The sequence below is a fragment of the Uloborus diversus genome, chromosome 4 (genome assembly GCF_026930045.1).
Source record: "Uloborus diversus isolate 005 chromosome 4, Udiv.v.3.1, whole genome shotgun sequence".
NCBI classification, from domain to species: Eukaryota; Metazoa; Arthropoda; class Arachnida; order Araneae; family Uloboridae; genus Uloborus; species Uloborus diversus.
Genome location: NC_072734.1, coordinates 48,701,798 through 48,726,886, shown reverse-complemented (window position 1 = coordinate 48,726,886; position 25,089 = coordinate 48,701,798). Strand labels below are relative to the sequence as shown.

General features: G+C 30.5%; 1 protein-coding gene across 1 annotated transcript in view; it reads right to left on the bottom strand.

The window, feature by feature from the left end:
• Nucleotides 1-19,644, bottom strand: part of LOC129220173 (uncharacterized) — a 146,786-nt gene extending 127,142 nt beyond the window's left edge. The window contains exon 1 of the mRNA XM_054854527.1: nt 19,118-19,644. Coding sequence (XP_054710502.1) covers nt 19,118-19,196 — 79 coding nt within the window. The 5' untranslated portion in view covers nt 19,197-19,644. The remainder of the gene's footprint in view (nt 1-19,117) is intronic.
• Between the last annotated feature and the right edge of the window lie 5,445 nt (nt 19,645-25,089).

The window sequence follows — 25,089 nt, the reverse complement described above, 5'->3', positions numbered from 1 at the left end:
ATAGTTAAAGAAGATTTACTAAGGATGCCCTAAAACTCGTAGTCCTAAAAATGAAAGGAAGTCACACAGTAATCCTTAAAATAAAAATGAAATGAGTAGAAAATCATTTGTAGTTTTTTTTTTTTTTCACTTTTATTATTTAGTTAGTTTTACTCAAAAATTTGCAGAGAGAAGAAAATATTCAGATGGTTGTAAAATAACAAATTTGACCTTGGTATAAAGGGTGTAAATTTTTTTAAAAAGATTTATCAGTTTAAACTGAATATAATCAATAAAATGGCCATTTGTTTTCAAACAAACACCCAAACTCTACCTTCAGACAAGACTTTTACTTTCAAAATTAATAGCAAATTGTTGCACTGGAAAATAACTTAAAAAAATGTTGCTTTACAAACTCTAACAGAATATTTAACTTCTCTAACGCAATGCAGTTGCGTGAAATGGCGTTTTACAAGATTTTTAAAATGAGTTTAAGTTTTCAACGGAGCAAATTTTTAGGGAAAAATTTTGGGCCTAGTGTTTTTTGGAAAAAAGCAATTTTGTATAAAATGACACTAGAATAATACAACAAAGAAAAACAATTATAAATGCAGTTCAGTTTTGCATAATTATCAACATATATTCTGAAATTAAAAAATATATTTTTCGTATTGAAGCTTAATAAATATTACAATAGCAAACACTTTGATAAAACTTTATTCTTTTATGTGACTTTAAACTACCGATGGAATATTCCTTGAATAAAAGTGTAAAACTTACTTTTAATATTCTCTTACACGACTGGTTTTAAAGCAATTAAAACAGTAAAAATGTCACTATGTAAATATTGTAAATTTAAAATAATAATAAGAATGCAAAATTCTTTTGTTTCGAATTGAATAGAAAATTATGTGATCCAGTTTCCAATTGGCTTATTTTCTTCTAAATCACAGCAGATATCTTATCTGTCGCTAAGCATTGTTTTTCAAAAAACGATCTGAAAGTTAAGAACATGAGTAGTGGCAACAATAGTTTCAACAACGGAGTGACTCCTCAAAGAATGACTTTCATTCACGTGCGTGGAAGTTAGTGCGCCATCTTTGATGGCTCGAGTTCACCAGCGAATGTTGGGGTCACAGTTGTGCAGCCAGAAGTTGGTTAGTAGAGCGCCGTCTTCTTAAGACGCCCCCTTCTGATGTGTGCAAAATGCGTTTTCAACATAAACCTTTATTGTAACGAAGGAAATCCTTTGAAACAAAGGAATTAATATGATTATGGGTTTTTGAAGTATAAGTAGACGAAAAATTTTAAAATTACAGGAAATATATTTTTTTTCAATATTGATGGTAGAGAAATGAATTGAAACAGTTCAATTGAAAAATTGCAAATATGTCCCAAAAAATAACAAAAGAAACATAATCTATGCTAATGCTTTTCAAAAATTATAGATGTTTTTCAAATGAAAATTTGTAACAATTATAGTGGAGAATAATTTTTTTAACATTTGCTTACTCAGAATATCTGAATTACTGTGAACATTGTTTTAAACATGAATGTAAAAGAATGATTCAGAATTTAGTTAATTAAAGCATTTTATTATAACGACTGGAGAAAAAAGTTGCAGCTTGATGAAATTATACAGCAGATTTTTAATTATGGTTTTCAAACTTGTGCATTTTTCTTAAATAACATTATGGAGCTATTAATTAGAGTAGTTTTTTTGCTACTTTAAAATATGTACACAGGATTAGTAAATGGTAAATAAATCAAGCTAACTCTGTATAATTCTTATTGTGCATAAAAACGAAAGGCTCAAAAATCAATAATCGATTTCCCTTCAAAACCATCAGCATTTTGCTATGTCACATGTTTATTAAACTGATAAAACTTGTGAAATTTATTTATGCTTGTATAAAAAAAAACATGAAGAAAAAAAACAGAGGGGATTGCTTTTCATAATGTATGCACGAGACATTTTTATTTTATTTCATTCGGAAAGTTAGTTAGATATCAATGCTATATTAATACAAAAAATTAAATTTCTACAGTAATGCATGCTTGGTAAAAACTTGAAATTTGCGATTCGGTGTCTAGCTGAATGGAACAAAAATGTCGATTTTTATTACCTATCAAACCGTCTACTGCTCAAATTATTATTTTCTACAGAGAAAAAATATTTACACGCACATAATGTTAAAGAATAATGTATTTATTACTTGAATTTATTTATTACTTGTAGTACAGAACTGATAATCATGAATTTTTGACTTATTCTTACTCTTATTTGTAATATTTATTATGTTCTCTGTCTTTAATCATGCCATGAACTTTTGTGTGCCTTCTTTTTTTTAATAAGATGCTTAATAATTTAATTGACTGCTTTGATATTGTGAATTTCATCAATTTGCTGTCCCAAATAGGACTTTTAGGGGTTCGAAAGAAAAGAACTTGTGAAGAAATGAAATAACAAGTTGTCGCATAACGAACTTATGATTTAGTTTCAAACAGCCCAAGCAATAAGTTTTTAAAGCAGTGAGTCCTTCTGTCATTGATAAGCAAACACCGGCAACTAACACAGCAGCGACATTACAAGCACGGGAATTACGACTCGAACAAAAACATGAGGCATATTGCAGGATTTACTCCTCGTTTTTCGGTAGTATCACTGATAGACATGAAATTTACATATTGGTCGCTGCCGCAGAAGCGCTTGGGTATGATACTGAGGATCTAATCATAATTCGAACTTGTCTTCAGTGCCTTAAAAAAATATTTAGAGAAGAGAGACATGGAAAAGTTCTACAAAAAACTCAAATTTCTTTTAAATGTATTTTTCATTCAAATAAATAGTTTTTCGTATGAACACGCGTATTTCTTTGATTCTAGTTAGTTCTACAGCGATTTTAGATAGAGAAAACCACTTTAGGTCTAAGTAACCCAAACGCAAGGGTAACATTGGCCCAAATAAACAGCACTAATAAAGGGTAAAAATACTTGGAAATAAACTGATCACTATTCAAAAATTAAATTGAGAGACATCTAGATGTGTGAAGCATGTTTCCACATCTTGGAAATATGAATAGTTATAATAATATTGTGTGAGAAAAGAATGAGAAAAGTTTAAAATATGGGCCAAAGTAGCGGTATTTCAAACATAGAGGAATTAAAAGTATGCCCTATGCTAGAATATACAGGATGTTCCAGTTTAATCTGCAAGACCTCTATTTTTGTAACAGTTAGTCCTAGACGCATACTTCCAATTGTAAAAAGGTTCAAAATCAGATGCAGAGTTAAGATATTGAATGTTTGAAGCGAAAAAAGAATTGAGTCAAAAAAAAGACAAAATTTTGCTTTTTATACGGGTACTCTAAGTCTCTTAACTTATATATAGAGAAATAATCTCCATTAAAAAAATTTTCTAACCTAAAAAACTTGACATTTGTGCAACCAAAACTCAAGGACATATTCGAGTTCAAAGTTTTAAGGGACAATACATAAGAGGAGATTGTGACTAAAAGCTCTTTCAGAAGAATGAGAGGTTGTTGAAGAAAAAAAACCAAGTATTTATTTCTTTCATTGCTATTCATAAATAAATACAAATGTTATGCCATGGGAAGCAAAAAAACACTACGAAACCTCGAAGAATTTGAAAAACCACATTCTATGCACACATATGATTTTAAACCCTTGTTAACCACTACATTTTCTCCCAAAAGGAGTTATTGACGGCGAGTGTCAAGTGGTGCAAGTCACAAGACGCTGCGTTTCATATCTCGGTGAATATTGGGTACACTAAGGTCAAACTTTTTGTGTTGGAAGTTTTTTTCGATAAATATAAGTTAGGAAACTTAGGGATCCGACAAAAATTTTGCATTTTTTGACTCATTTTCATTTTAGCTGCAAACTCTCAATATCTTAACTCTGCATCTGATTTTAAACATTTTTGAAATTGAAAGTATTCATCTAGGACTAACGGTTGCAAAAATAGAGGTGTTTCAGGTTAAAACTGAACACCCTGTATATTTAAACAATGAAAAATGTATGATTAATGACTATTTTTAATTACAAGGATCAGGCAGTTAATTTTGAAACATGAAGTGGGAGTCAAAATTTCAAAACTATTTATCTAAATATCCGAAAAAAAACAAGGCAACAGTTAGAACTGAGTACTTTAAATATAATGTCCTAAAATAATGTTTAAAGAGTTAAGTTTGTTTTGTTGTTATTTTTTTACAAAAAGTCATTTTTCATTATGTAAAACAATATTTTCACGAAACTTCAGATCAGCGTTGATTAGTAACAAAAACACATAAAAGAGTGAAAACGTACTTCTAGTAGTCAACAGTCATTATAGCTATTTTCTATCGGAGGTTCATTACAACGGAATTAAAAATAATCAAATTTCAACTCTATAAAATTTATTTTAAATGAAGTATGATTTATGATGCGCTGCATGAATAAAAACAAGCCGCTACATACAAGGTAGACATACCAGGTCATAAACGTTACGTGTGCTGTGTGCTATTTGGGTACATTTAATATTCAGCAGTATCTTTTCGATTAAAAAAATGAAATACTTATGAGACACTTTTTTAAAAGCATTAAAAGTACATTCATGTTTTCTAAAGCTTGTATGACATTTATGTAACACTCATTTATAAATTGTCAATAATCAGGGCCTTAGATGCGACTTACGCCCTCTTTGAAGTAATCAATTCATATAATGGTTGTGGCGTTGTGGATAAGGTATTTGAAATATTTTGACCTAACTTAAAAAGAGGATTGGTAAAACTTAAGACGTTAGTTTTTAAACCTCCAGCAGTCAGTTCTAAAATGTTTTTTTATGGAAAAATTAAAAAAAAATGTGATTGAGTTAGTTTCCCGCACCGTCTCTAAAAAATACGCAACGTTTTTGACAATGGTTTGGTGATTTATGTTAGTTTTCTGTTTAGCAGAGAGTAGAAAGCTATGGAACTGCAAAAACATTTTGTAGATAGCTTGAGAGGCAGGTCAACAATGAAATTATACATCTTAATAGATACTTTATTAACGTTTAAAGATTTAAAAAAAGTTACATTAAACATTAACTTTAGTATATTAATATGGAAAGGAGTTATTTGACCTACCGGCATGAGAGGTAAAAAAAATTAAGTATGAGATGCCATAAGCAGAAAGGAAACAAATTAAATATTATTATGGCTATAGTAGGCAATCAAATGCGTTTGTAATGAGGTGAAACAAGCATGACGTTGGTGTAACGAGATGAAAAAAGTTTAAACAAGTAACTATAAAATTGCATATTTAAGGCACAAAAATATTTCAAAAAGGTACAGACAAGTATTTTAAGGTTTAAAGAACCCATTTTGCAATGCAGAAAACTGTCAGCGTTTGGATGCTAAGTCACCGGAGAAATATCTTTCATCGTTCTTGACGGCTGCAAATTCTTGTATTTTTTGTGCTTTGAATATATTTTTTGTTTTATCGTTACTTTTTTGCACAATGGCACTTATTCTTTTTTTTTTTGTTGACAAAATTTAATGAACAAGTATGAAATGTTTTTTCTTTTTATGTACTTCCCATCTAAAAAAAGGAGCCACCAAAAATAAAACGATATCATTTTTAGTTCAAAACGACTCATATATTTCAATGCAGTCGAGTCTCAACTTACGTGAGGGATGCGTTCCTATAGATGATTCGCGTAAGTAGAAATTTCGCGTTGTTGAAAAGGGTGTGAAAAAGAATTTTTTTATTAGCACACCCAATTATTTTAAACATTGGTGGTAAACATTTTTAAACAGTGGCGTACCTAGCATGGGTGACAAGCGGGGAGGTTATTTGGGGTGTCACCCCCACCCCAACAAACGCAAAAAATAAAAAGGTTTTATTATTCTATGTAAGCATGAAATTCATTCAATTTTCAATCTAAGTACTGACAATATGAACCTAATTCTGGGTATAGTATAAACTCCATGATGCGAGGTGGAATGGAGGGGGTCCGAGGGATCTCCCGCCGAAAATTTTCAAATTTGCAGTCTTAAAAATACATTTTAGCTTCATATTTTTCAGAAACTTGCAGTTCTACTCTGGGTGTCACGCCCCAGATGTGTGACACTCGGGGCGCACCACCCCCTCCCCTCCGTAGTGACGCCACTAGTACATATGCAGTAATTGTATTCGACGCACTTTTTAGTTGTTCAAGCATATCGAAAATCTTTACCTTTTCTTTAACTGCCAGAAATTTGCGCTTTTTTCCCCCTTTTCACAAATTTTAGACAAACATTGTGCTAGGTGAAGTTATATTTCATCAACTTTATATTTAGAATGAAAAAAATAAATGAAAAATGCAGTTTGTTCGCAGTAACAAAGCGATGATTGGTTAATACAGTGAGGGAAACTTCCGCTTTTTGTGATGTTGAGAGAATGTCCATTCACAAAACCAATATTTAGCAGCCAATAACGAAGGCGATATCTAAGCCCCTCGATTCCTTTCTGAAAATGTTCATGTTGCGGACAAGGAATTTGAGTTAGCTATAAAATCTTACGTTATAACAGTTTCGCGTAATTCGAATCGCGTCGTACCGGAAGTCCACATTACACTGTTTCGAATTTCATAAAAATGCATTCCACACCAAGAAGTTAGTAATTCAGACAGCAATCTGACTGATAATCTGTTGAGGCGTTTTGATTTCTATTAAAGTATTGAAGTGTTATAAATCCTGCTACAAAAGTCATTCAAAATATTTACTTTTGTTTATATTTGTAAACCATTCACATTAAAATAACGACATAAGTCATTCATTATAACTGCGAATGCAATTATGAAGGTCATACCTACTTTTCTCTCCTCAAATCCTTTCAAACTATTTACTTTCTTCAGCTACCTTAATTGATATGCTTCAAACTGCAATTACGAACAAACGTTTAAAATATTGATAAAGAACAAAGCTGGTAAATGTTATCTTTTTAGCGAGGAAAACAAGGTGTTTAGCAATCAATCTAGCTCAAAAAGAAAATATGAAAGTATAAATGAGCTGCCATTCAAATTAATAAAACTAACTATTCAAATAGACTTGAAATTCAACTTTCAAACGTTTTTCTTGTTACATATAATGTTATTTTAGGACGGAGTGTTATAAAGTAAACGGGCGATATAATTAATTTGCTAGAATAGGATTCATTGTATAAATAATTTAAAGCTTTTTTTACTGAGACTGGTTGTGGATTTATAGTATAACAACACTTCATATTCCGATTGTACATGCATTGCAACCACGTTTGGAATACTTAAACTCAAAAAATGTGATCTGAATGTGCTCTGACGAAAAGAAAGTTCCGAATCTGTGTTCAAAATCAGATGCAGGGTTAAGGTATTGAAAGTTTGAAGTAAAAATAAAAATTAGTCGAAAAATACAAAATTTAACTTTTTATACGTATCCCAGTTCCCCTAATTTATATTTAGGGAAATAATCTCCATTGAAAAATAACTCCAACAAAAAAAGTTTGAAATTAGTACGACCAACATTCACCGAGATATGAAACGCAGCGTTTTGTGACTTAAACCACTTTTCACTCGCCGTCAATAACACCTTTTGGGGGAAAATATAGCGGTTAACAAGTGTTTAAAATGATATGTGTGCATAGAGCGTGGTTTCTCTCAAACTGCTGGAATTTGTGTAGTGTGTTTTTGCGTATCACGGAATAACATTTGCATTTTTTTTTTTTTTTTGCATAATAATAAAAAATATAAATACCTTGTTCTTCTTATTTTGACGACCTGTCATTCTTCTGAAAGGACGATAAGTTCCAATCTCAACTTCTGTATGGTCCCTCAAAACTTGGAAATGGAATATCTCCTTGAGTTTTGATCGCACAAATGTCATGATTTTTTGTGTCAGTAATAGTTTTCAATGGAGATTATTTCTCAAAATACTAGTTAGGGGACCTAAGGCCCGTATAAAAAGTTAAATTTTGTATTTTTTTGAATCATTTTTAGTTTTACTTCAAACTTTCAGTATCTTAACTCTGAACATTTTTGCAATTGGAAGTATACATCTAGGACTAACGGTTGCGAAAATAAAGGTCTTGCAGGTTAAAACGCAACAACCTGTATATTCATTCCATATTTTAATGGAATGGCTTGCTGCTAAAAATGATTCCTATTCTCACTTCTTTTTTAACACTTACAGAAATCATAAGTTCGGGAGAAAATCTTTATTTTTCATTCCTCGAACGTTCGATGTCGTTCTTTTACTAAATAAAGATTTTAATTTTCTAAAAAGGTAATTTCAACATTTGTGCTAAAGAGGCATTCTGTTTTTTTGAATATATTAGAACTTTAAATGAAGCCCTTTCATTTATTGTGACGAAGTTCTATTTGTATAATTGGTTACATTGTCTGCAAACCATAAATAATTGAAAGATTATTGCATCAATAGTCTTTTTCTAAAAAAATCACAATTTTTCGCTTTTTACTTGTGTAACGGTAGGATCAATTTAGATACCCGAATGCTATGGCAATAATTGACTTTCAAAAATATACTATAATAAATTTAAGAATTCATTATTAGAGATTGGAAGTAAAAGATAACCTATCAGCTGGAACTGACAGATTACCTATGCTGTTAAAACACAAATAATCTGTCAGTTGAAACAAAATGAGGAATTCTCTCTCTATTGCAAAGGGAATTATTTTTTTCTGAGTAGATCAAACCTGAAACGAGTTAAAAGCAGGGGTCAAGTTGAAAATGTAGGCTGCAAACAATGAGCTTAAACATGTACTTAATTAGAATGGGGAAAGGTTTGAAGTGTCTTACAAACCTATTAAAAGAACATAAACGTTTCTTTAAACCGGATTTTAGTTTGCTTCCCTCAAATACCAAAGAACTTCATAGATCGAGTTGATTCATTTTCAAAAAATGTTTGTTTAAAATTGATGTTACTCGTGCTTGTGTGAAAAGTTAATATGACAACTGTTTTTAATCTTCTAATTTTAATTAAAAATGGCGCTACTTGAAATTGATCCGGCAACAGGAATGATCTCGAGGTAGGATGTTATTTCAAGAAAGCAGAAAACGAAATACGCATGATTTTGTTTTATGAAATAACTGATGACGCGACCGCAAAGTCAAAAATTTTAGAGCTTTACAACAGTGCTTTCTTTTTTAGATCTGCTGAATCCTGAGAGCTAATCCTTCTCTTCACAGGTCTACACGACAAATTCAAATGCACCAAACCAAATGAAAATAAGAGCATAAAAGATGTAATTCAAAATAAAAGTAGAAACTGGAACTTTGATGAGAAATGTGTCAAGAAAATTCCGTATATCCACTAGTCTAGCCGAAAGTGTTCAGCCATTATCTTCGCCACTGCTTTCAAAATAATTGCAGCGCACAACGGATTGACACTTTTTGCGTTGCTTGACAACAGTACAGAAAACTTTTTTTCCGACTTTCAGAGCATAACTTACACACGGACATTCGAAAAATGTATTTTGTACTGCAGAGCACGCCTAAAATCGTTATTTTAGAGTATGATTAACTTTATTCCTCTTGGTGTGAAGTTTTTTTAAAGTTACAAGGTCATCAAGACACCCAATTATAAAATAAACACTGATTTTGATTACTATAAAATGAATTATTTTAATACCTAACTAATTATATACGATCTCTTAATTTTTAATAACCTTTTGAAGTCGGGGACTCCTATGAACTACTACCTAACGTAACTGACAACCCACCTGAGTTGAACACTAATTTAACTAAACGCGAAATTAGTCTTTAAATCTAAACCTACTCAGTTACTTTAGGAGGCCCCGACTTCAAAGCGTTATTAAAAATTAAGAGATCGTATATAATTAGTTAGGTATTAAAATAATTCATCATATAGTAATTAAAATCTGTGTTTATTTTATACTTGAGTGTTTAGTTCAGATGATTTTTTTACTGGCATTGTAAAATAAATTTGATTTATACGTTTGGGAAGGAAATCGTATGTAAGTATGACTCATTATTTTTTACTCTTTAGTTCCTCTTTGTTTTTTGGAGACGGTTCTTTTTTTATCTGAAAATAATTTATGTTATAATGTGAACTTTTAAGTTAGACTGATATCTAAAACCTACAATGTGAAAAAAATTGAAAACCACTGTATTTATACAACACGAAAGAATAAATTATAAAAAGATGTAACTCCCAATTCTTCATTACACCAGCTAATGGAACTTATGATGGCTTAAAACTCGGGTTATATGTAATTCTGAATACATTTCTAATACCAACATAAAACTGTTAAGGAAATTCTAACTATTGTTTAGGAAATGATTTCAACCCAACGATTTGCATTCAACAAACCAGACCATACTTACACTGTTCTATATTTAATGAAGATAATCGAACCTTCTGGTTCATTCAAGACGTAAGCCGTACTGAATACGACATTATAAGCGTACCTGGTTTCATAAGCACATAAAACAAAAAATATTAAAAACAAAGTCGGATCCTCATCAAGTCAAAGCTAAAACGTTGTCTATCCAGGCCCAAGTAGCGGTCAAGTTGAAAATCTAGGCTGCAATAACTCAGACTAAGCACCTACTTAACCAGAGATGGAGAAAGAATTCAATGCTCTTTACGTACCTATTAAGGGGTTATTAGAGATGTCTGCGTGAACTACATTCAAAGTACTTTGTCTCTCTGTCAGCGCTTTGAGTAAATCTTGACCATCGAAAGACAAATGCACTTTTTTTTTTTTGACAGCTGCGTAAATGAATTAGAAGTTCTCAATGTTCTCGTTAAAGTAAGGAGTTGTTTCGACAATGACTTTTATCTTTAGAACTTCGAAATATTTGATAGGGTAGAAAAAGATTTTTATAATTATTGCAGTTTAAAAGGTTATACATATTTCAAATTAGCTTTTCTCTAAAAATAGTAAATCTAAACTTAAATTCATAATTAATAAAAATAAATGGCATATTTAGCAGAAGAAACTCTATATTTCCCCTATTCAAATATACTGTGAATATAATATAATGTATAATCTTTAATGACATAAAATCTATATATAATTATCTTAATGTATCTGTGTAATTATCTTAATGTAATGTATCTTAATGTATCCGTGTGTATAATCTTTAATGACTGTTGGTTGGATTTATTGTGAAATAATTTGCGCTTAAGCAGTACTATTTCGGGAAATTACACGCTAGCTAATTTACGATATCAACGCAGCTTACGGTGGTGTAGCCTTTTGCGTAAATTATTGTTCATCTGTTCTTCAACAAAATAAATGAACACTAGAATATGGTTAATCTTTGTTTTCCAAATTATTAGTGTTCTTTTCTTATGATGTTTAGTATGAATGAGAAATCTGAAAAGATTTACTGACATTTAGGAAGAATTATAAATTTAAAAAACAAGGAAAATTCAACTGTAAAGCATAGAAATACGAAAAGAAAAAAAAAGGAAGAGTCAGAAAAAAAGAAGGAGAAAACAAAAAGAAAGAAATATTTAAAAAATGTTTTAAAACTTGGTTGCAATCCTTGATTGCCGAAACTTTACTTTGTTCGAAAAAATGAATCATTTTTGTGTCGTTTACTAAAATGATATTTGTTTTCACATCCATGTTTTTTTTTTTTTTTTGTTTTTTTTTTTTTCTTATCAAATGATGAATCAATGAGCTGCTGAAATAGCAACATTACCTTAAAGGGGTCCGGGACACATTTTTCAAAAAAAAAAATTACTAAGCAGTTTAGAGTTTTTATGATTTTTGCACTGATTCACCATCTGTTTAATAAGCAAAATTATAACATAAAAATTTTTAAAAAATCATTTAAATTTAAATTTTTTTTTTAAATGGGGTTGCTTTAAATCGCTAAAACTAAAAATATTCTTGGTCTATTTTCAAAATTTTTTCCGAAAATTACGCACAAATATCTAAGCTTTAATTTTTATTTGACGATTTCAAAAATATTAGTTCAATAAAAAATAGAAAATATTTGAAGGAAAATTTCGAAAAATTCGAGGATACTTTTTTTTTTTAAATCATATTTTTTGCAAAACAAAAAAAAAACGTTTTTTTTTTCTTTCAAATTTGACGAATAAAAACTAAAGTAAACTGTTTGAAAAAGATATGCTCCAAATTTCATTACTTTATCTTTATAAGTTCTTGACTTTTAAGAGTTTGAATGCAAAATATCGGGAAAAATTTCATCATGGAGAAAAACACGTTTAAAGTTTGAAAGTTAAATATAATACTAGTTAAATGCATTCAAAAAAAATATATTTTTCGTTCTAACTAAGATAGAAACAAGATTTAAACGTCCTTTAAGCAGAAAAAAACGGAAAAGTTTTTTAAAGGTTAAAAATAATTGCAAAATTTGAAGATTTTTGTTTCCTGGAACCCCCCCCCCCCCTTAAAGAACGTTTCAACCACATTTCGCAGAAAAAAGTCGTTCCTTATTGATATAGTAAAAAGCAGCACCAGCACAAATAAGTTCAAAGTATGTGAAGTATTTCAAAATAGAACTAATTTTAGAAGCGGATAACTCAGATAGAAATGGGGTCCTTTAAAACTGAAATATAGGTTAAATAAACGACTATCTTTGAATTAATACAAAGAACAACAGCGAGGAAAAATACGCAAATCAAATCGTGTGAAAAATATTGATTCAAGACGACTTTAAAAGTGCGGAAACAATTAATCCATTGTTCAGAAAATTTTAAAAAGAAAACAATAGTAATAGGATAAATAATTTTATGATGTTTCAGAGGTCCACTCTTTGAAATACCAAATTTTAAAGTAAAAATAAATTTTGCGTGATGATTAAAAGAGCATAGATTTAAAAAAAAAATACATATTTTCCTTTGATTTAAGAATATAATTTGAGAAGTTTTTCTTAAATTCTATTTATGTTCTTTCTTTCACTGTTTTATACGCACCCAATGTCACAAATTAAAAAAGAAGTAAATAATTTTAAAGATGGGAGTACTGAATGAGCATAGTTCGCCAGAAAGGACATAAGAAATCCGAAGTGAAGTACAAAATTAATCAGTTTATTTACACTTTTACATAAACAATAGCTCTAAAAAATTACCTTACATTTAAGATCCCCCAAAAAATTATTTCAAGTTGCAAGCATTTGAACGTGTTCTTCTTTTTAATATAAAACACCAAGCACTCTCAACGTTAAAAAGCAAAATGGTATATTTCTCTTTTTTCCTTGCCGTATTCCATTTAAATCTTAGAATGTTTTTAAGGAATTGATTACAGTTATGTTTCTCAATATTTCTGTTCATTATGTCCAATTAATGGATTTTATCTATTAGATACATTTAAAGTGTTGTTTTCGGCATAGATTTCTTACTTATCGAGATTGTTTCCTAACTTTGGTACATAGTTTATCAGAGTTTAGTAGCACTGTAGGTAGAGCGGAACAACAAATTTCTCCCGGATCATTAAACAAATGCAAGGATATAAAAGAAGTGTTTTAAATGGCTGGAGATAATTATATTCTTAACTGTTATTCACTGCTTTCTCTTAATTGAAGAGAAATGATGGTTTTGAGTTTATATTTTGGGTATTTTGGGGGCGGGGGGGAAGCCCAAAAACGCTTTCAGTTCTTCTCTTTACTGGAATAATTTTCAAGCGTCAGTTGCAATTTTTTTGTTAACACTTCATTGGAAAATGGGTTATGTCTGCATTTAGACATGTGTGGTTAAATACACGGATAACTGAATGACATTTAAAAGATAAACAGTAACACTAAATGAAAAATATACATTCTATACAAGATTTTTTACCCTTGATTATTGTATTTTTAAGCTGAATTACATAGTTTAAATGAATTCCCATACAGATTTGGATGATATAAGGTTTTCTAGAAAAAATTAGGTAACTGATAATAATGAAATTAGCATATCTGTTAGTCACTCTGGTTTTAACATTTTTTAAAAAATCACTCAAAATGTATTTTTTAGTTCAATTAAACTACCAAAAAAAAGATTAAAAATACAATACTCTGAGGTAAAAGATCTTCTGTACAGCGTATATTTTGTATTGTACATTACAAAATACTGTTACCCGCAGGGTAGCTCCCATAGATAACAAAATTCAAATTGTTTTATCAAAGATCCAATGTCTACAATAGTTGCAATACATGAATGTTTTACCACGCAGTAAGTATTTTATATGAAGGCTAAAAACAACATTTCTCCAAAAGCATACAATAAGAACTTAACTTCATCTCATGAAAAAAAGCGACAACGCATCTTTAGTTTGAGTGTGGAAGCACAATAGATAGAGAGGAACACCAAAGTTATCCCGGCTTAAAAAACACAATGCCGTTATAAGGTAATAATGATTGAAATGTATGCATTAAAACTATTAAATAATATGTTTTCACACTACATAATGCTGTTATTAAAACAATTTTAATGCAATATCATAGGCTATACAGATACAAATTGGGTCCGTTTTGCGGTAACTTCACAAATTTTAAATAGTAAAAGTGGCTTCTTTACAAATTTTCATGCCTTAAAACAAGTTCTTTCATAAAATTTCATTTTCAAAAACAACTCTTTCTAACTTGTAAGCAGGATCAACTGTATTGAAAACAATACATTACACTTTTTCAAAAAAAAAAAAAACAGCATCAGTTAGCACAAGTACAGCACATAGTCATTCCCAGAGAAATATTTAGAGCCATAGAGATTTCATATTATAAGTGTGATTATTATAAATACTCTTTATGAAGTAGCAAATTCTTTTTTTCACAAAATAATGTAGGAGATAATACCCAATAAAAAAGAAAATACCCAAAACATATTTTTTTTTTTACAAAATTAAGAAAGTTCAAAAAAAAAAAAAACTTTCATTCAGAAATGCAGACTTGAAGATTGAAACCTGGATGGACTCCTGAATATCACTTAGATATGTTATCGTTCATCATATACTCTTGGTTACACATACAGTAAATTACAGAAAACGTTTTAAAACAACAGCGATAAAACACAATCATTTCCCTTTTTTGACAATGTACCGTTTTTCAATGATGTTGGTGTAACAAAATTCGGGATAACCAAGGTTCCACCGTACTATTAAATTTTTTACACCTACCATTTCTTAATTTTGGTTGACTAAATTATTCGTAAAAGAAGGAGGAACAATCGCAGCAGGGAGAAAATGCTCTTTACAAAATATGAAGCATGATGAAGCAAAAATTAAGTTCAGCATGTAGTATCAAAATTATTTATAAAGTTAAAAACTTTATGAAAAAGTTATGATTTTGCGATTCTGCGTTTTATTTTGCTTAAAAAAACTATTCATTAATAAAGCATACTTTGAAGTATTTGATGTAAATTTTGCAATAATTGCATCTCAGTATATCAACTATAACTATGAACTGAATTTCATTCTTTTTTAAATTGAAAAAAGGCTAAGTAATTGCAATTAAACGATTGTCTTCGAAAACTGTACTGAAATTTTAAAATCTCTATTAACCATTGAAACGTTAAGCAATCGCTCTTCTCATGTCTGCTTCAAGGAGAACGAGAAATCACAAAAAGACCGGTAACTAACTAGCTGACTGCATAGAAGAAAACAATCCGAAATTTCACTTGTGAATCATTTGAAAAATCAGATTGGCAACAGGAAGTAGAAAAACACGTGCTAAGCAGATAAAGGGAACAATAATGCGAGCATTTATCTCCACTTCTTGAAAGTGCAGAACGGTCGTTTGATAAAACCACGGTTGGTTTGTAATTTTTCCTATTTTGGGTTAATTTTACACAAGTTGAAGTAAGAGTTGCTGATAGCTGCCGATCGTTTCGCGCAAAGGAAATGAGGAAACAATTGTTTTTATCGGAACGGATCAAGAATTAACAGATTCGGTTTCAAAAAGAATGTAGCAATAACAAAATGAAAAACTAGGAAATAAGATTTTAGGGTGATTTTCTTTTTGTCTTCTCTTGTCGTACAAAATGTTTTGTTGTTCCTTAAGCAGTTATAAATGAGCATTTTGACAATTGTCGTTTTCAGTATTCTGATGTCATTTTGCAAGGCTTATCGTACCTGTTAAACTAATACTATGTTTCAAAATATTGCTTTTAATATTAATGCAATATATTTACATAAATAAATAAGCTTTATGCATTGATTTTGCTGCATTACTTTGAAACAAATTTTTGGTATATATAATGCTGTATTAAGTACCATGCATTTTTTTTAAATAATGCTATAAAGCACCAAACTGTAAATTTGAGACATTAAAAATTTGAAGCTGTATAAAACATATTTGAGGAGCCCAACACATTTAATTATTATAACAGTAAGTAATGTACGTTCTATAAACAAAGGTACATTCCATAGTTCTAATTGTATGCTCGGTTTTTTTTTTTTTTTTTTTCATTTAAGTCGTGACTATCTGAACTATTCTTAAATATAGTATCATGAATAAATTTTCGCAAGTAAGAAAAGTATATAAAGAAGACGAAGAAGAACTACCGATATAAACATAAAACTCTAATATTAAAATGCAGTGTACTCGTTTTATTACAAAACTACATGGAACTTTTGAGCATATTTCTGATTTGAGAACTTCACTTTACAAATGCTAATTTACATGCATTCATAAGTTTAAAAGTGGAGACAACTATTAACCCTTCTGGTTTTAGTTATGTTAGAAAAAATAAAATGGTATAATAATTTATTCGCTGTTAATAGAGCACTTTTAAGTTTTATCTTCAAATACTGTTTTAAATTTTAGTAAAAATATTCTACAAGCTCATTTGAGTGAAGTAGCTGAACCAACTAAAACTGCTGATGAGGTGGAGAATATCAGTAAATTTTTTCCACTCACAAAGAGCAATATTACAACTGTTTATATACTACTCCACCATTGTTTGCATAACCGGACACATTAAGTTTACATTCACAACGAAGTGTTGTACGTTCTTTATGCTTAATTTGAATAACAGATGTTAAAGCATGCTATTGAAAAACGTAATTATATATACGATTTTTAAATGACTGGGATTGATTTTCTGATGATAAATTTTTCTTTTTGATTTTTGCAGTGATGAAATGTCTTAGTGAGATTTTATCAGGAAAGTTTTGAGAGAGATTTACTTTTTCCAATACATTCTTTGATCACGATTTATATGCGCTAAAAGGATATGCAACTAATCTGGATTTTCAGAAGTGTGTTAGTCTGAGATATTGGTTAAGTCGTTTTCAAGTTTCAGAAAGAAGAAAAAATTATTTTTTTGTCAACAAAGTATTTATAGTTTTAGTATCAATTGGACTACATTTTTTTTCATTATGAATGGAATAAAACTTGCGAACTCGAGCGAATTGAAAACAAAAACAAATGGTTAAAATAATAAGTTGAAGGAGTACGCATTTTTTTTAGTAATTACTAAATGCTTGCTATTCCCAAAGTTTAATATAACGTCATTTATATTTTAACACACTAAACGGATTTAAGTGCACGAAGTATTTCAATAGGTAAGTGACTGCTAGAAATGGTCTTGGTTTACGAGTACGTTTAAATGTATATAATCCTTATGCCGGTACGATTACAACGTTAACGAAGTATGAAAGCAAATCAATTTTGTCTTTCCGAATGTCTAGAATATGAACTCGGAGGGTTACTTTTCCTATTTCAAATATCAATAATTTTTGCTTATTATAAAAAGATGGAGGGCTCCCCGGCCGTCCCCCTCCCCCTCAATGCATTATATAGGCGGATGCCCTTCATTCCAATTATTGTTAAGATGTCCTCTCAGAAGACTTTTGGAAGTAATGGGAGAAAATTTCTTAGTCGTATTAGAAATAACAAAAAACCCTTGTTGATTTATCCATAAATAACAATATTTTATACATAAGCGTCAATTTCATCAGAAAATCAGAGGAATTGTCCATCTTGAAAATTTGTCAATTGTGGCAACGGGGAAGTGTAGGTACTGCTCTTCTCTCTCTCTCTCTCTCTTTGGCGTTTTTATTTTAATCTATTAATATTAGTATAATTTATAGCATTAGTAAATCCTAACTTAGTTTATGCATGTTGAGACTTTGAAAATCGGCGCCTCTAATAACTGCTAATATCACTGCAGTTTTCTGTAATGAAAAAGCAACGTTTGTACAATACTCCCAGGATCTCAGAGAGCAAAGTTAGAATATTTAGGTTTGTGCATAAAATACATTTTGAAAGACATCTAGTAAAAAGTAAAGTTACGTGAAAAAAGTGTAATTTGAAAGTTTAAAACTGGAATAGGGCTATAATGAAACGAAGTTTCTAAGTAAAGCAAATAGAGAATAATTGTAGGGGAGATTTGTATAATTTAAAGGGTTACATACAATCTTGCCTAAATAAATTGTAAAATGTCATACATTTAATCCTTGATTTATTTAATATTTTATTAATTAATAAATTGATTAATTAGTGTTGTTTGGATATGCTAAGTAATTATTTAAAACTATTATTCAATGGGTTTTTGACACTAAAAAAAAGCAAGAAGTTTTCATGCCCCACTAAAAAATAATTTCACGTGTGTAAAAACTATGAAGTTAAATTTTTACAGTTTAAACTAAAAATAATTAAAATTTGGGAATTTTAATGCACATACAATCGGAAAATTACATACATTTTTGAATAGTTAAGTGGCAACACTGCAATACTTCATTTACTTCCATTGCCCATTAATTACTAAATTAATTAAATAGTTCTGTTTAGGGTTTGCAAAATCTTTTTTTTTCTCTCAAATATTTTTCGAGAAATGTTTTTTTCTACGGAGATGAATCTTGACGCTTTAAAGAAAAATTGATAAATGAGTTTTTAGGCGAATTTTCTAAGACATGAAGTGAAATTTTCGACCATCGTTTGTAGTTCAATTTACATTTCAGTGCTTAAAATAAAATGTATCCCACCCTCTTAAAATTGTTTGGTTTGAAGCGTGGTAAAATGAATTAAGCAGCTTTTATTTTTTCTTTGCTGCTGTTTGTTTATGAATCACAACTTCAACGTTCAAGTCTTTGTTTTTCAAAAAAGAAAGAAAGAAAGAAAGAAAAGCGTTTCAATGCTTAAAATATGAAGAAGAAAAACATGGATAGTTAAAAAATATCAATGACTAAAAACATAATTGTACATACCAGCACATGTCAATACGAGACAGAGGTAGATTAAGTGATCCCAATTCATCCTCTTCATCTTCAAGGAGCAAATCGTCATCGCTAACAGGCACAAGAAACTTTCAATTGTTTATGTCTTAAAAGCTCGCTTGATTGAAATATTTCCAAGCACATATTTTCTAGCCTATTCTAGAAATGGATTAACAACTTTTCATCAAATATTTTAAACTCCAAATCTTTCTATTTTTACTTTTGGTGGAAATTCAAGTGGTTGCTCATTTTATCGTGAATCAGTACTTATGTTCAGTAGTTTTCGTGTTTACATAGAAAATCTTACATAAAATTAATTAACTTTCTTCGATTATAAATATTTAAAAAGATACGTTGCAAATCATGATGAAAAATTTGATCGGTTCATTCAATAAAGCAGTTAATGTGAAACAACTCCTCCTGAAATCTCCAATTGGCTGGTTATTTGCAAAATAATTAGCAGGAACAAAATCCGAAAATTAAAACAAAATTATCACAACTAAATAGCACAGATTTCGTTCATGGAAAAGAATTAAAAAATTCCAGAGAAGGGTTGTAAATTGCTCAGGCGATGCTATTCAGTCCCTACGCAAATGGGATAGAACAACTTTCTCGCGTGAAGCTAGTTCTTCTAAACAACTCAGCCGTCAATGTGAGTTTTGAGTTGGGCACAACCAAGACCGAAACACAGACTCGTCAAGCCTGTTTCGCTACCTTCGGGCGGTTTAATCGGGCTCCGAAAAAGTTCTTTTTGTTTCTTGCTGCTTTCCCCCCGAAAAGAAAAAAGTTAAATTAGTCTGCCTGCGTAATGGGGCGGTTAAGCGTTGGCGAATGTTTTGGCGGATTTGCCTTTGATATATTGACTTTTCACTTTTATCAATTCGTTATTGTACTCGTAAAAAAAAATGAATAAATAAATAAATAAAATTAAAAAAAAGGGTGGGCAGAAGGAGATTGACAGTCCTAAAATAATTTTTCCCTTCATCAAGTTCCTGCCACACTTAAATTTTATCCAGTCCAGGAGCGGATAAAGACTTACATTTTAGGGGGGAGGAGGGTCATGATAAAGAATATGGGGTTTTGGGAAAGGAAATTTCTGAAACTGTTTGAGTGTCAGTAAGCAGCACCAAATGGGTAAGGAATAAGACGCCTAATAAGGCTTGAGCATTTCTACTTTATTTCATAAGCAATGAAAGAATTTTTTAATCATTTGTTTTGAAAAATTTACTCCTGAAAATAATTATTGAATCGAGAAAATTGCTACAATGACTTACGTTTTACAAAAAAAATATTTGAATGCAATATGGATGGATAATATTGTCAACGGTTTAAGGGAGGATGGGAGTTATGATCCCTGTGACCCTCCCCTTGAAACCACCCCTTATCCAGTCATTGTAGCTGAATTCAAATTCAGTTTTTTTTTTTTTTTTTTTGACATATTTCTTTTATCAGCAGGAAAAAATAATGCAATATTTAATGCGAAAAAAAGGTTTAGATATCTAACCTTTGAAAAACATTTCGATACTTCAGCTCATGCGCATAAATATTTTTTCGAGGCTGTCCCAAATCTAACGTAGGCTCGTCGAAAGAATGACTTTAAGAAGAAAAAATGTTACTTTTCAATCAAAACATTTTTCACAACAGCAGTTACTAAAACGTTCCAATTTTCTGTCTTATTTCTCCTAATTCGATAAACTTTACTCGTGATTTTTGTAAAACTTAAATTTTTACATACTTTCTTCAAAAGTGATTCATTATCAATTTAGGCAAAACTTGTTGCTTTTTTCTTCTCATAGAAACTTTTGAAATGTTGTGATCGAAAGGTAAGTGAACACTATGAGAGATTTTAGAAGAATTAGCTGTTAATAGAATCAGTAATTAGTTGAAAAAATATTTCTTAAAACCACCAATTAAACTCCTGTATAAGAAGTCAACTACAGATGAGGTTTTTTGAATCAGAATTTGTTCCAAAACTGTGTACCGTATCAGAAAACTTATAATTTCGGTTTCTCTAAGAACATAATGTTAATAATTACATATTCCCTACTTTTTTTTACGACATGCAATCTGAAATTTTTTACTACCCATAAAGGATTTGTCAATCTACATGGATATTATTAAGAAGTTTTTAGGAAATACCTGCATGCACTAACTGAAAAACTATGAAAATGTAGATTCATTCAATAAGAAAAGTATTTTTGAAAGTTTAAAATTTAAAAAGAATATTCAAAAAGAATAATTGAAATTAAGTTCTTTAATATAAAGTTAACTGACAGTAAAATTAATTGTTTATGTTAAATTTAATATGATATTTTAATATAAAGCGAATATCATTACCCCTATCAAGCAAAAGATATCACTGCGCGCCGCGTTTCTTGATTTTTTTTCGGAAATAAAAAATAAAATTGAGGAAACTCCATACAAGCAATACAATCAGTGTAAAACAGAACCTCTTCGTCGAAATGAATACTTACACATAATAAACATTGAATAAGATGTTTTTTAATGATGCAATTAACTTTTCATTTATTAGTAACTATTTTTAAAAATAGAACCTGCAATGATAGACCCATACTCGAGGAGAAGTTTACCGGAATAATATTCGCTTGGTAACAAATACTATGACCATAAACACGTTTGCTCGGCAATAAACATTGTCATACTAGAAAAGATGTTTAGTTATACTTATCTGGGATAAGTCATTGAGATAAACGGCAGCATCACGGATAAATGCAGCAGAATTCAAATTTGCCTGGAGAGTATTCGAAAAGAAATAGCATTTCTTTAAAAGTGGTCTCCCAACTTGTTTAAAAAGAAACTTTTTTAGCCATTGTTTTTTGAATATATTAATTTATACTTCAGAAACTTATGCCAGTTAATGAGAAAAACTGCAAAAACTTCAAACAACAGAAAGAAGTACTGGAAAGATGAATGTAAAGTTACACTTGAAGTTACAGAAAATTAAACATGTGGATTAAGGAGCGAACTAAAGCTATTTGTATCATTTGTAGTGTAAAGAGGTTGAAATGCAAAGCTATGTACCTGATCAGAAGAAACGATGATAGATGGACACTGAATTCTATTTTTAATGCTAAAAGACAATATTTATGTTGAAAAAATATTACAATTGAAGACATCGATGCAAAAAAGGCACAAAGGTTTGTGTTCTGCAATTGCGTTGCAATATATAAAGAAAAAGATAACCTTTCATTCTGTACAAGAACGGGACACCTCTAGTTTAAAATATGGATCCGTCCCGTACTTTCCCACAGGTCTTTAACTTGCGCACAATCATTTTCATTGTTTCAAATGAAACTTATTTTTAACATTGTTGATTTTTCTTTAAAATACAGGGTGTCCGAAAATTACTAGACACACTTTAAAAATTCATAGAAAAGCTGCAAATTGTTCTGCTCTATAAAATTATTACACACCTCAAATGACGTTTGTTTTTCTTACTGCGACGATACACCGATTACTTATAACTATACTTTTTGCTCCCCCCTTCCTTTTTTTTTTACGATGTCATAAAAAATTCTTGAACCTGCGAAGTATTATGGCACAAACCGCATCTTCATACGACAGTTTCTAGCTTTTCTATGAAGTTTCGAACTGTGTCAAGGACTTTTCAAACACCCCGTAAGCTCTCAAATTTTGAAAAAAAAAAAAAAAAAAAAAAAAAAACAAAGATCCTGACTACTTTTATTGTAAAAGTAAAACTGCGCACATAATTTTCATTTTGTGTTTTGAATGCTTACTAATAACATTTTACAAATTTGCACGTTTGAAGAATAATACAAGATGAGTCTAATAAGTTGCACTGGGAATGGGTATTTAGACACATTTTATTTTTGCGTAACATATGCATAGTTTTAACCCTTCAATACATGGTGAAGCTTAATGCATTATTCCCCTCTTTTTACTGAAAAGACTCCAAAAAACAGTTTTTGGGACAGATTTTTGCCTCAACACTCATGTCTATATTAAATAAAATTCTTATTTTCCCTATTGTTCCTTACAGTACCATTAGTGAGTAAATTCAGTAAAATAGCATGATTCATTTATGGCTACTAATGGGTTTAATATTGAAGAGTCGTTCTAAAAACTGGCACGCTCCAAAAATAAAGTGAAAAAGAGCCTGATGTATTTCTCACCAAAATCTTTTTTTGTACGAACTATTGCGCAAGAGCCTACCCATCCCTGTAACCTCGACGCCCTGCATTACCTTTTCCTGTTCCTCCGGGCATCTTTAACATCAATTATGGCACTTTGATTTCTCCCATTATAAGCTTCTATCTAGGAACACATCACAAATCTTCCTAGAGTATTCTTTGCTGTTCCTCCCTTTCTCCACCCTCGTGACGTCATCAAATAATCCCTCAGTAGTTTAGCTTGTTATAAATTTGTCTCCGTTAAATCTGTTTGTAATCAAATGAAAAGATCAACCCATGTTGAAGGGTATGCATCAAACGTGAATGAAAATTAGAATGTTCCGAAATATTTAATTCAAGAATCTATTGAGAAAATGAGTAAACAACAGAAAAGTTAATGATTTTTCTTTTCCAATGTCATGTTACTAAACTCAGAATGCAATGGCTGTCATAAAAAGGTTTCACGAAAAAAATTGCTGCAGTACAGAAGGGAGGCAGTGAGAAGCTAAGGTTGAAAATTGAATCTTTTTAAATTTTGGGTTCAACGCCTGCTAAGTTCAAGTCATAGGTAGGTTTTCATTGAAAATATGTTTAAATCATGCTGTACAATAGCACTTACCAGGGCTGCTAATACCATCTCTTTCCCCAAAAACGGATGAGAGATTTTTCTACCATAACTAGTTACATCCAAAGTCGGAGATAACTAGTAACTGCTGTTTGTACTAGTTGTCTCTTAATTTTTAACCATACCACTTCCCCCTCTTTACGTCTAAGTGCTTTAGTTCTAAGCAAACACGAACACGCTGCTAAAAATTCCTGTTTAGATACGCTAACAATCAATTTTTCTTTTTAAATTGCTAAAAACTTTAAGAAAATAGAAAGTCTAGCTTAATATTATGGTTAGATTTTTTTTTTTTTTTTTTTTGTTCAAAAGTTGTGACAAGACGTGAAAACACATTAAAAAGCTAACGAAAATACTTAACTACTTTCGGCGTTGAATTTTTTAGACAGAAATGACTAAAAATGAAAACATCATCTGATTGAGTAAAATTATGAGATTATTGAAATATTAAATAGTGATCTTATTGTTGAACTTTTGAATGCTATTTAAGTGGAGTACCTAGAAGCCAATTTTAAAAATATGCATCGATTTTTTTTTTTTTTTTTTTTTTTATGAATTAAGGGTGAATCTTAGCAGTAAGTTACTTCCCCTAAGCCAGGGCTAAGGAAGAACCACATGCACTAATTTCTTAATCGATTTTTTTAATAGTCGAGCCGAACCGCCTCGCTGGTGAGATAAATTTGCTTTATCTACCAGTTTGCTGGCACTCTCAGCTTCAATGGAATGACATCTGCCTCCAGCTCAGTTGTTCACTATTCCAGACTGATGAGATCTAATAAGAACGAAACTGCAGTCTCTGGATGGGATAACCGGGCTGTCTGGTATATTGCAAAGGTGAATATGTTCTAAAAATAGTACCAAAAATATTATTTTTAGAACACGAAAGACGTTAGAAAACGAAGTGCCAAGAATTTCTCATACTGAGGTGGGAAAACACGTCGGATTTCCAAGTTTTGAATAGTTTTTCAGATCGCCGGTTAAGACAAAGATTCGGTTAATCGAACCATCTAAGATTTACTCTAATGTATTTGTTAAACTCATCTTAAGCATGACGCTGCTTGATCAGAAAGAGAAAGCCGTGAATGATTCTTTTAAGTCTTCTGCGATCAGAAAAAAATGATTTGAAGTGTGTTACTTGAACCAAAATAACTTTTCTCGTGCAAAAAACATTCTTGCAATATTTTCATTCT